The 12,885-nt window shown below is 32.0% G+C and overlaps 1 protein-coding gene across 1 annotated transcript in view; it reads right to left on the bottom strand.

Annotated features, from left to right (window-relative positions):
• Positions 1-3,924: 3,924 nt before the first annotated feature.
• The window catches only part of LOC106460102 (putative uncharacterized oxidoreductase YDR541C), a gene marked incomplete at its 5' end in the record, with an annotated part of 24,389 nt that continues 15,428 nt past the window's right edge, over positions 3,925-12,885 (bottom strand). Inside the window, 5 exons of the mRNA XM_022386735.1 lie at positions 3,925-4,459; positions 5,418-5,562; positions 10,968-11,089; positions 11,864-12,065; positions 12,336-12,421. Of these exons, the coding sequence (XP_022242443.1) occupies positions 4,254-4,459; positions 5,418-5,562; positions 10,968-11,089; positions 11,864-12,065; positions 12,336-12,421 (761 nt within the window). The remainder of the gene's footprint in view (positions 4,460-5,417; positions 5,563-10,967; positions 11,090-11,863; positions 12,066-12,335; positions 12,422-12,885) is intronic.

Genomic DNA, 12,885 nt, shown 5'->3' with positions numbered 1-12,885 from the left:
ATACATTTTGTGATGCTAATGTTCATAGAAATGATGACTGTAAAACATACAAAACTTGGATACAGATATTAGTATACATTTTGTGATGCTAATGCTCATAGAAATGATGACTGTAAAACATACAAAACTTGGATACAGATATTAGTATACATTTTGTGATGCTAATGTTCATAGAAATGATGACTGTAAAACAGACAAAACTTGGATACAGATATTGGTATACATTTTGTGATGCTGATGTTCATAGAAGTGATGACTGTAAAACATACAAAACTTGGATACAGATATTGGTATACATTTTGTGATGCTGATGTTCATAGGAGTGATGACTGTAAAACATACAAAACTTGGATACAGATGCTCATAGAAATGATGACTGTAAAATTAGCATCACAAGATGTATACTAATATCTGTATCCAAGTTTAGTATGTTTTACAATCATTACTCCTATGAACATCAACATCATAAAATATGATCAAGATCTGTATCTTAGCATCATTGTTCTAGAAAAGTTTCAACAACACAAAATGTAATGTTTTCTAAATCATGTTCTGTGCTTCATCCTTACAAACTTTAGCATCACTTATGATGCTACAAATTTTGTGTTTTTCCATCAGAATACATGCAAATTCCAACATTATGTATTAATGCTTTTTTAAGTTAATATTAAGTTAACAGTCACAATGCTATATAAGAAAATTTCATGGAAAACAATATAAAAATTGACATTGTAAGCTAATTTTGGACTAGTAAATTTCCATGTGGGTAATACTCAAAAATTTTAGCTTAAAACTTCCCAAAAGATCAACTCGTGATGAAATACACTGTATTAAAAAGAAGCGAATATGTTTTGAAAGGGTTGAAGATTGGAGTTGTACAAAGAGACTGACAAATTCAATTTTATAAGATTAAGAAAGACCACAGATAGGAGATGACATCTTACGTATCACAGATAGTGAGCTCATGAAGGCTGAAAAAGTTTTTAAAATTGCCAAAATATCCTTCCATAAAGGTAGGAATGAGAACAAAAAAGTCATACATGGTTTGAAAAAACTACAAACATCCATTTTGTTGGAAATATTAAAGAAAAATAAAAGCCTTTTGAAAAATACAGTATTGAAAGAAACACTGAGACATAAAAATAATGTTAGTCAGATATTCCATTGAGACACCAATCATTTTATAAAGATCTGGTGTAATACTAGCTCAAGCAAACTCCTTTTGTTCAATTCTGAGCATTCTGTCTGAAACTTCAATTTCTATAGATTGTTGGTATAAGCTTCTTTCTCCCTAATTTATGCTTGATGTTTTTTATTATCCAACAGCCAGTGTTTCTCCTTACTTTTTGAACTACTTTGACTTGGCAGAACCAGAGAACTATAATTCCTGTACTCTTTTTAAATATTTCAACTTTTTTTGTGCTCTCCCAAAAATATGTGGGTCACAAGCTTTCATAGTACAATGACAAGATGATACACTGAAGCACAAGTCTATTTACAAGTGACAAAACTGAGCAAGCACCATGTGTACAAGACAACAAATACAAATTATTTTATCAAAGTTTCTATAAAAAGAGACAGAGAATTTGGATAAATGTTCAATCTTAGCTAAGAAATACTGTTTAACATATAACATATATATTGAAAGATCAGAAAAAGAATCAATACCAAAAACCAGAAATTATGGTCTATACTAGGAGAACACCAATTTTTTTCCTTTAGCTGGATTATACTGTTTATGATAAAACAGATAAAAGTAATGTAATTCAAATGGGACAGATAATCATAATAAGCCCTCAGCAAATTCACAACACTTGTTTAAAATCAAAATTAGTAGTAACTAAGGATAAGATTGATGTTTTGGAATTATTTATAAAGATGAATTACTGATCTTCAAAAGACTAATACAATACAACATTGAAATATTCTGTTGCTTGAAGTGTCTCATATATCAATATATAAATACTACATATAAAATATTTACACTGAAAATAATAAATAATAAAATATTTCTCTCACAGGGAAAGAAAGAGGATCTGAATAAAGCTAGAACATTGTGAAGGATTTTTAAAACTTTTTCAAATGAAAGAAGCATCACCAGCTGTGTGTTTCCATAACTTTGAGCTAGTATCCCTAGCATAACAGAGGAGATAGCTGCAGACCAAAATAATAAAACCATTGTATTACCTTTGATATTTCATTTTGTCAATATTTCCTTTGATTAAAGGATATTAATCCTACAAAAAAAAAATATACTGGCCCAACTTTGAAATTCCTTGTGAATTTAAAAAGCATAATAAACGTAAAAAAATATTTAAAAAAATTTTCATAGCAAAATACTAGCTTTTAGTAATAACATTAAAACAAAACAAATACAGCTTCTTATGTGACTATCTTGAAAAGTACTAAGCTATCCATAACACACAAAATTGACATTCATAGGAGACAAGTGTAGACATTATATCTTAGCCTAAGATAATATCTAGTAACTACTTAAGTCATGCTGCTATAATTATTGAATACTTTCAGTAAAAGTATAGGACTTTTTTTTTTTAATTATAACAATATCCTATATTACAACATGCAATATTTTCTACCCCAAACCGTTTTTTGCTAAGAAATAATATTTCATGTTACATGCATTGAAACTAGGCAATAACACTGCTTCAAACAAACTAACTTTCTGAACACAGATAAGCCCAGTATCTTAATAATATTAACAAGTTTATGTTAACAAAAGCTCTCCTCAAATAACATTTCAGTGACACTGTTCCAGTCACTCAAGTTCACTTGAAACTACTAAATTTTGCATTATTCAAAATAAAGATTAAGGTACAATCCCTTTAAAAATCTATTAGTAAATGATCAAGAACTAAAATAATTAACATTATTGCTAAAAGTTAACAGTAATTTTTAGCTTTCTTCAGAAACATCTTTTTTTTTTAATTAAGTTTTACTTATACTTCAAACAACTACATGTTTGAGTGAAGTTTATAATTTACCAATACTTATTTATATTTCAATTACACAAGCATCAGTTAAATAAGTGCGATGAATAATTTATTCATATATTAAAAACAATCAAGTTTTAGTTTCTTTTTTTTTATTCCTGAAATAACTTTACTGGCAATCTGTTTAATAACGCAGAGGTATTGGGTCTAATTATTCACAATGAAAAAATTAATTTTTTTATTAAAAATGTATTGCATTAAATGTAAATAATAAATAATCATTTTTAACTTTTAGAAATTTGCAACAAAGTCTTAACTATTATGCCAATGTATTTGTGATTAAGGTAAAGTCATTTTTTTTATTAGCAATAATGATATATGTATTAACCTTACAATTTTGATTGCTTTGTTTGTTAAAATGTTACTTCCAAAATGTGTTTATTACTTGTTTTTATGATGCTTTTTCCGTTATAATTTATGCAGCATCGGGTCCTTAAGCATACATTCTCTAATCTACATTAGCCAAGATGATTCGTACAGTTAAGATAACATTTATGTAGCAAGTGAGAAGTTTCTGAAAACTTTACTTTAATAATAACCTAAATAGGTTAAAAAAAAGGGCTAGTACTTATATGAAATTTGTACCAATGTGGTAAAAACATGTCATATCCAGTAGACCTTTACATGTAATATTACTTAAGTAAAGAAACTTCTTTTACAACATAACTTGACTAAATATGCTGAAATAGGAAAGATGTCACACTTTTTATAGCCAAAAAATTCACCAAAACTTACATGTTTCCTACTTTTCCCCCCCATGGTTTTAATATTGACTGCAGACAGTATAGAAATTATTGTGTAAGCTACACACAGTTCAAATTTTAAACAGTAATTCCTAAGTTTTTTTACTAATTAGCCCAACATACTGGCAATAGTTTAAACACAAAGAATAACTGCAGACAGTATAGAAATTATTGTGTAAGCTACACACAGTTCAAATTTTAAACAGTAATTCCTAAGTTTTTTTTACTAATTAGCCCAACATACTGGCAATAGTTTAAACACAAAGAATATAAAACCAAGAGTATGAAGCCCTGACTCGCAGCTCAGACACTTTTGAAATTAAATAAGTTCAAAGAGTGAGAAGAAAGACATGAGTGGTAAAGCACCTTGTGAAGTACTCTACTAGCTGACTTGAACAAGAAGCATGAATTCTTAAAGCACATCTTAGAAATTAATAGGTACAGACATACGCTTGTTCCCAAACTTACACCTAAAAAACAATAGTCAGCACAAGGCCCTTCATTTGTCAATAGCTTCTATCTCTGCTTTGGGTGGTTCATCATCAACCTTTTCAGGTTTATCTTCAGGTTCCAGCTCCTTGGGTTTGTTTTTGTCATCTTCATCCTCATTCTTCTTTTCTGTTTTCTCTTCATCCTTTTCTTCTTTTTTCACCTCTTCTTCAGTTTTCTTTTCTTCTAAAAGAAGTGCACGTTGGTAACACACATCTGTTTATATATTTTTCCGTATAATTGTTCATTTTGCTTATAAATAAGTTTTGTTTTAGCTATGTTAACTAGATCAAACATTCTGAGGTAATTGCTGTGTGCATCATAATAAAGCTGTAAAACAGGTAGGTAGATAAATAGATAGAAATTCAACTCAGTTAACAACCAGAAAGCTACTATATTTGCATACCCACATAATTAATTAACAGCTACCACCTGAACACTATGGGAAAATGTTTAACTCTGAATAAAAATCACAGCTGATGTAATTCAACAACAACACTCAGCTGAATTTATATTTAGAAGGTACAAGTATCCTAAGATACATCTAATTAGTTAGTCTAGAAACATATAAATAAAGATGCATCAAGGTTTTAAATAGATTACAAGACTTGTGATAAAACATAGTCACAATGTGTCAATACAGCACTATGCACAAGTCTACACTGTATGTCTACCTTTGTTTAAACAGTTTTATACACTAGGAACTATACTCTAGATGTGAAACCTATGCCTTATAGACTGTCCCCTAAAATTAATTCATCATTATTCCTAAGCTAAGGTGCTAGTTCACTCCTCTCCCAATTCCTCACCATTCCTTCAGTTATCTAATTATACTAGAAAATGTAGAAAATATACCTCAAGAGTGTTTCACTAAAGATCTTTATTCTTGCCAGCTCAATAACATTATTTGGATTTACTGGGAGAATATTACATAAAACCTTGTTACAAGATATACCAAATGTTTGATATTTCAGATTATAAAATGTTTGATTAGGGATTGTTCAACACTTGAACCCCTGAAAGGCATTCAGTTATCTACTTGGATCACATAATATATTGATATATAATATATGGTTTACTTATACTGAAGTTCAAAACTTTTGAATTACCGCTTGTAGAATAGTTTGAGAAAAAATAAACAGACATATATAAAGGTATAAACAGAGACAGATACCTTCTGCTGCTTGCTCCTCTCCTTCCTTCTTTCCATGTTTATATTTCTTGGATTTCTTTACAAGGCCATTTTCAATTAGACTATAGGCAGTGTCAAGAATTGTTTGGCTCAGGTCTCGTGGGGTTATATCAAGAACCTCCTTCATCTGTGGGATGAAAACATGACAATAATGTATAAACTGAGACTTCATTCAAAAAAATGCTGTCAAAAGAAATTGTAAAAATAATTTTTAGACTAAATCTAGTTTTAAGTTTACATACATCCAAACTTACATGAATCTTCAAGAAATTTTGTCTTATATTATCATTCAGAAGAATATTACTACTGTTTTGTAAAAACTATTTTAAAAGAAGTTTTTAAATAACAAAATTTATAAAGTGATCATATATAGTCAATAATGGTATTTGGTGCAGTGGTAAGTTTATGAACTTACAACACTAAAATCTGGGGTTCGATTCCCCATGGTGGGCACTGCAGATAACCCAATGTGCATTTGTTCTAAAAACAAACAAACAAACCACTGGAATTATCACTATAAACATTTGATGGAAAGAACAACCATTACTCTGTTACTAGCAGTGGATGGCAAAACATAATGTTACTTTTGGAACATTAATCATGTAGATGGCACTGTACTATCAAAAACTGAGGCAGCACTCCATCACAAGATGTGGTTCATGCACACTGTTGATGTTCAGAGTCTGGTTAGAAAGTTTCAAGAGCCAGGAAGTGTTGCTGATCATCCAAGGTCAGGACTTCCATAAAAATCAGTGGACACTATCGTGGAAATACTGTGCACCACTAAAACATTTACTTCAGAGTCAAGGTCAAGTGTGCTGAAAGCTTTGCACATTATCCTGTGGATGTTCCCTTACACTATCTAGTATGTTTAAGAGTTAATAGTGCATGACGATGAGATTCCACCCACTCCCAAGAAAAATTTGTATTGGAGGTTGTGTCCCATTAGATAAAAATTGGCCAAAATGCACCTTATTGAATGATGAAGCCAATTTCACTCTTCATGGCTATATGCATATACAAAATTATGTCATGTAGGCCAATGAAATTCCCTAAAGGTCACTTTATGGCATTGTTTATCCACTGACTGTATCCTGGGACCATTCTCCTTTGGGGATAGCAGTATACAAAGTGACTTGACAAAATTATCATAACTTACACACTTGTGTCATATTAAAATTTCAAAAGTGTGGATGTGCACAAGAATTTATAATAATGTGGTATGATACCCTGCCCTATATCCACTGGCTGATAAATACAGTGCTCGTGCAAACGTTTGACAAGGACCAGGTTTTTCAGCTGACACTTTCATCATGCCTGACCACCATGATCTAGCTCCTACTGGTTACTGGTTATATGGCTTTCTGAGGGTGTGGGTGGTCTTTCTCCATCACCCAGCAACCATTCCTCAACTGAAGGATGCCATTCTGACATAGGTTTGAGCAATTTCTGGGGAGTTAATATGTGCTACAATATCTAGCACCACTTTCAAGGTGGATGTATTAATACAAATTATGGTGCAATATTGACCATTTGCTATAATGATGTCTCTCTAGTAACATTTCTAGAAGTCAATGAAATACATTTTTCTATGATCCCTTACATATGTACTAAAAATATTTCATCTGTATAAATTACATTGTTTGCTCTACAAACTGTTCCAAATACCTATACTGACTTTATAACCACCCCATGTTGCTGTTTAATAAAGTAAATGACAATTTATTGTAATTATGTATTACACATTTGATCAATAAGTGTCTTTTAGTGTAAGAAAACATAATTCTGTCAGGATTTTGACAAAGAAAAGAAAAACTAACCTACTAAGGAATGTTATGGTAAAAGTAAATGAGCTTTTTTTTCTTTTTCGCATGTGGTTTATGGCAACTAGGAAGATTAAGTATGAATCAGAAGTAAGCAACATTTTAGTCAATCTAGAGAATCAATGCCCACTAAGCTCAAAATAAGGATTAAGTTAATTAAATAACATATTGTTTTAAAATTAAAATATTGTTCATCCTTAGCATTTAAATAGTACATTTCAAGGAGAAAGTGTAAACTTTAACTTAAGTAAGGTTCTAATACATATGCACAGTTAGAAGTATGATTATTGTGAGGCAAACATACTATTTAATTTTCTGGATTACATGAGCTTTAGCAAGTCATTTGGTTGAAATATGAAACTAACAAGTTTATATATATATCTTCACTAAATTTTCAAATTCTTATTTCTCAGGTCTGCAATTCATCTGTCAGTTTGAAAAGATTTCAGTTAGAAAAAAATTGAGTGTCAATTAAAAATGGTTGAAATTGTAAAAGCAAACATAAATCTTCAGAATTAATACGAGAATAAGGATTGAAGGAATCTGATATAAGTATAGAAGAATAAACCAAAAAGATAAAATAATTAATTACAGAATGAAGCACATTACCACAGATAGTTTTAAAATCCATCCACAAAACCAATGCATATCAGCTAATGACTATTCCAAAACACCCTCACAATATTAAATTAACTAAAATCCGAGAGTCCAAAATCCAAACAGACTTTTCCTCTGATAACTGAAAGTGTTGTATTCAGGTAAGCTGATTTCCTCTGGATGAGTTACAAGAATCTGCACTCTGCCAAGGATCTCTTGCCTGTAACCTTTACCAGTTGGCTTCATCAACTTATTCGTCTGGCTTATGCATCAATGACTGAGGATTTTTGTCACATCTTTCAAGTTTCCTCTCATTAGATCTGTCATCTCACCCTTTCTCTGGCTGCTCATTTCCATGTCCATGAGAGGAGATCATGCAGGCTGGCATGTGGACTACATATCACATGTTTGTCTTGCATTATCTGCATCATATGGCCATCTCTTCCTCATCTGACTATCACTTACTGCCTGTTGCCATTCTTCATACCCTGCATAGGTTTTGAATGGGCAAGTCCTCACTTTTTTTTTATCTCTTACCTTTACAGTGGCCTCTTTCTACATCCATGGATCTCGCTCTGTGGTGAGTGGTGCCTGTTTAAGTATACTATAACTGTAAATCTGCACCATATGACCTTACAGGTCTTATAACACTCACTGATAAGATGGAGTATTCCATAAGACTGCTAAAGTGTACCTCATGGTATTTTGCTTCATAACTAAGGCCTATACCAGACCATACCAACTCATGGACAATCACAAGTAAAACAGTGTTAGGATCACTGCCCATCCGTCTGTTCAGAGTTGAATAACCCGGGATGGGCCTGCTTTTCAAAACAGGGTTTTCATGGTCACCCACTGCACTACCTTACAGTGTTGCATTTCTTTAGACTTCCCACTGCATTGTTCCCCACTTCTTACAGCAGAGTACAGGAGTCCTTACCAGTTCCTAGTCCATGGAGTGATAAACCGTGGAGGCTTCCTCTTGATAGAGACTGCTTCCACTCAGATGAGAGTAAGGTAATGATGTTCTGTCAGTGTAGATGGTGAGTACTCTCCTCCTACTGTGGACCAGAAGACAAATTACCAATGCTTCCTGGTTTTGGACTGGAGTTGATCCATGGAATATGGTCTGATGCACCCTAGCCACTCTACATCATCTAGTGCATCCAGTTACAAATTGGACAAGCATCTTTTCCATCCAATTTAGTGACACTTATATTTACACCAGGCAAAGAATATGTTATAGATGGGTTGCGATCTCCCACAGGTGTGGCCCTATACATTAGGGTATCACACTCCATGGGTTCTTTTCGAGCACCCTTCAAAGAGTGCTCATCTAGGTAACTTTTGTACTGTGCAATTATAGTTATTATGCAAGCAGAGGTAAGGTACTGTAATGGAAGTTAACATGTTCCTACACTGAAAATGTATATCTGATAGATACTTACTTTCACTCACACTTCCCACCCATCCTCCCCACTTCCGATGCATCTTTTTTGCTTAATCTCAAAGTGATGATAGTACTCTACAATATAGATGGAGTCAGCTGCTCTAGTAGGGTGTGTTGCACTCCTATTGGTGGAGGGTTGTCGCATGCTCATTGTCATGCTATAGCTCTGCTATACAATGTGTAAACACGTTAGGGTAGGTGGGAGCATCAAAGCTAGTGGCAAACAATAGTTGTGCATGTAGAGGGTAGCTCAAATCAAGGAAATCTATTATGTGAGAGGAGGTAAGTATCTATCAGAAACACATTTTCAATGTTGGAAAATGTTAACTTTTGCAGATACTTTTAAACTTCTGTGGGACATCAGTGTAACTGAATACCACAACATATGGAAAGGCATAAACTTTCAAGGGACTGTGAACAGTAACATTACAACAGAGTAAAAAACAGCTAACAAGAAACTATTAACATTGTGATCAACAAAGATATTATCCATGACTGTAAACAAGAAAAAATTATCCTAAGTCAAAAAAAAAGTCCTAGCTGCACTACTTGAACAAAAAAGTGGAAAACAAATCATCCTGGGAGTATTGGTGAGGTTTAGCTGTTATGTTAGAAACTATCTACAAAGTGAAAACTTAGACTCACATCTCTATTTACCAAGCAGATATTTGATACCAGAACTGTGAATGCTGCAAGTCTCAGTTCACACTTAACTGCTTTGTAAAGGTAAAATCATTAGTACTTCTAAGCTAAATAAATCAGCTTCTAAAAACTAAAATCAAGTTATTACCACATACAGAAGGTATTACACCCACAGAATAAAGATCATCAATTGTTATAGGTCTCGTATGGTTAGTTTTAAAGGACTTCACAAAATCAACCTAAGACTTTTCAAGGCCTGTATTTTTGTTTTGTTTTTTCAATATTAGACACAATCTCTAGTAGAATTAGTGGCTTATAATGAATAGATAAGATATTTTATGATCAGTAGAACTTGTATGGTTTCTTTACACCTCCTGCATCTGTGTTAGAACTTGTAATATGAATGTAACCTAGAAATAATCTATTATATTATACAGCTTTTATTTTCTTGAAGGTTTCTTCCTGTTTGATAATAAGAAAACATCTAAAGCATTAACAGATTGGTGCTGGATCTCCAGTCATAGTTCTAGAAATAAATTAATAGGAATTTCTGCTCTAAAGCAATGTCTTATTAGTTCAATATGATATCAGTGCTAACCTACCCTTGTACTGAAGATTCACTGCTGACTTTACAGTAAGAGCTATGTCATCAAAACAACAAGATAAAAAAGTGTAACTGCTTACTTCAGTGAATTCATGATTACTTAATGCCACAAGCCAGATACTTTAGCAAGGTAATTGAAAATCTTCAGAAGAATGATTTTAATGAGGTGAATTTTGTTGGAAAAATTTCTCAGCAGTAAATAGTTTAGATTTTATATATGGTTTATCATATTTATAGAGAAATTTTACCCATTATTTTTAAGTAGCAACATTTAAATTTGAGAATATTAAGTTGAAAAAATCCCAATTTTGGCAATTACTGATACTTTTTCCTAATTTCAAAAGTCACATGCATCTTTCAGTTATTTCAGCAATTCTTAACTGTTCAAATTAACAGCTTAAAGTAATACAACTTACTCGACTGTTGTCAAACTTGAATTCTCTTCCTATCCGGGGTAACAAAAGTCTGGTAGATTTATCAATAAAACTGTTCAACCAGACAGCAAAGTATGGTGCATTCATTGTCGGCACTCTATAGCCTAAAGATGGGGTTAAAACATGTACTAATTAATTCCAAAACAAAGCACTGTTTTTTGGCCAGTGATGAGGTGATATTAGGATGTTCTGTTACCTAGGTAGCTTGTTTTTAGAGGTACAATATTAACTTAAATGAAAATCAATACTGCTTACTTAAATAAACTATATGAAATTTAGGTATGAGCCATACTATAGTCCATTCCAGTAAAGTGTACAAACTATGAATGCAAATGGAAATAGCAAAAATACTTTTTAAAGTTACAATTCATTTCTATACTATTACTTGTAAAAAAAAGTTATGATTTTTAGTAAAAGGTTTGTAGAAGTGTCTATGTATAATAAATACCACAAAAAAGCAATGACGGAACATTACTATATATGCAACATGCATAGAACAATGTTATAAACTATCAACAGTACACATAAGATAATAACATTTTTTCATGCATCAAATTATTTAGTCAATGCGCTATTCTACTAAATAATAACAGACAAATATCACCTGAGGTAAGCCTCCTATGATGTCCAAAACTAATCATACAAATGCTCTTGTGTGATAGTTTTAATACTGTAAAATAATTAATCTTCTTTACAGCTTACATAACTAAATCAACAAATTTCCTTGAATAATTCATTTCATACACTTACAATTTTCTGACAATGGAACTTACTTTTAAAATAAACTTTGATCAAATAAAAATTATCTTTACTTATTATATACATTATCATTAAAGTTTACCAAATAAAACATCTAGAATGTCACTGTAGGTTCATACCTTGAGGTTTAAATTCCTTGGTTAACATCAGGGCTATGTCTTTTAACCAGACAGTCTGAGTGCAGATAATGTGACGATGACCATCAGAAGAAGGTGTAGTCATTGCTTTCAGGTGAGCCAAAGCTACATCCCGTACATCGCAAACACTAAAGTTTACTCTTGGAACTAATGGCATTCCTCGCTCTAGAAGCCTTTTCACAATCTAGGAAAAATAATATGTTTGTCATTTAAATATACACTGATGAGTTTTAATTGAATACTTCATGTTGTTTACGATGCTAATTAAAATACAACCAATTAGTTTGAAACTATGTTGGCAGGCATCAGATACTTCAAAGTTTTGATAATTTCCTTTATCACCATCTGTAGGATAGTATGAAACTGTTACAGATGGTTGCTGCAATAACACAATTGGTTGGTTTTCTTTTTAATTAATGACTATAAACTATATCACAATGAAAGAAGATCTCACCTCATTACTGGTGCCAAGTGTAGAAGTTAACACAGGACCAATTACTAGACTTGGATTAATCACTGCCAACTCAAACTTTTTGTCTTCTACATCAAAGAGGTTAAACAAAATCAAATGTTTGAAAATAAATAGAATACCATTAGTTATATCCACCACAAGTTACTTCTAGATCATAACTTTATTTTACTATTTTTTCCTTCAGAACTTTACCAGTACAAACACATTTTCTCTTGATAACAACACTTCATCCTACAATCACAAACTTGTTTTTGTTCTGGCTTCAAAAATTATATACTTTTTACTCGATAAAGACATTTCTTTTCACAACTAGATTTTCAGACATAACCCTTTTTAAATAAATTGCCATCTATATACTACTAAAACTCTGAGATTGTTTGTTTGCTTGTCTGTAATTAAATACAGCAAAAACAGCACACAATACCGCCATATTTGTAATGAAATGAGAATAGAAACAGAATAAAACAAGTTTCGTTAAAATCAGGCCACGGGTTACTGAGTTAGCCCATTTTTTGGGTCACTTTTATGAAAA

Source organism: Limulus polyphemus, unplaced genomic scaffold, assembly GCF_000517525.1.
Source record: "Limulus polyphemus unplaced genomic scaffold, Limulus_polyphemus-2.1.2 Scaffold709, whole genome shotgun sequence".
NCBI classification, from domain to species: Eukaryota; Metazoa; Arthropoda; class Merostomata; order Xiphosura; family Limulidae; genus Limulus; species Limulus polyphemus.
The sequence above is the reverse complement of the archived record's forward strand: the minus strand, read 5'-3'. Positions and strand labels throughout refer to the sequence as shown.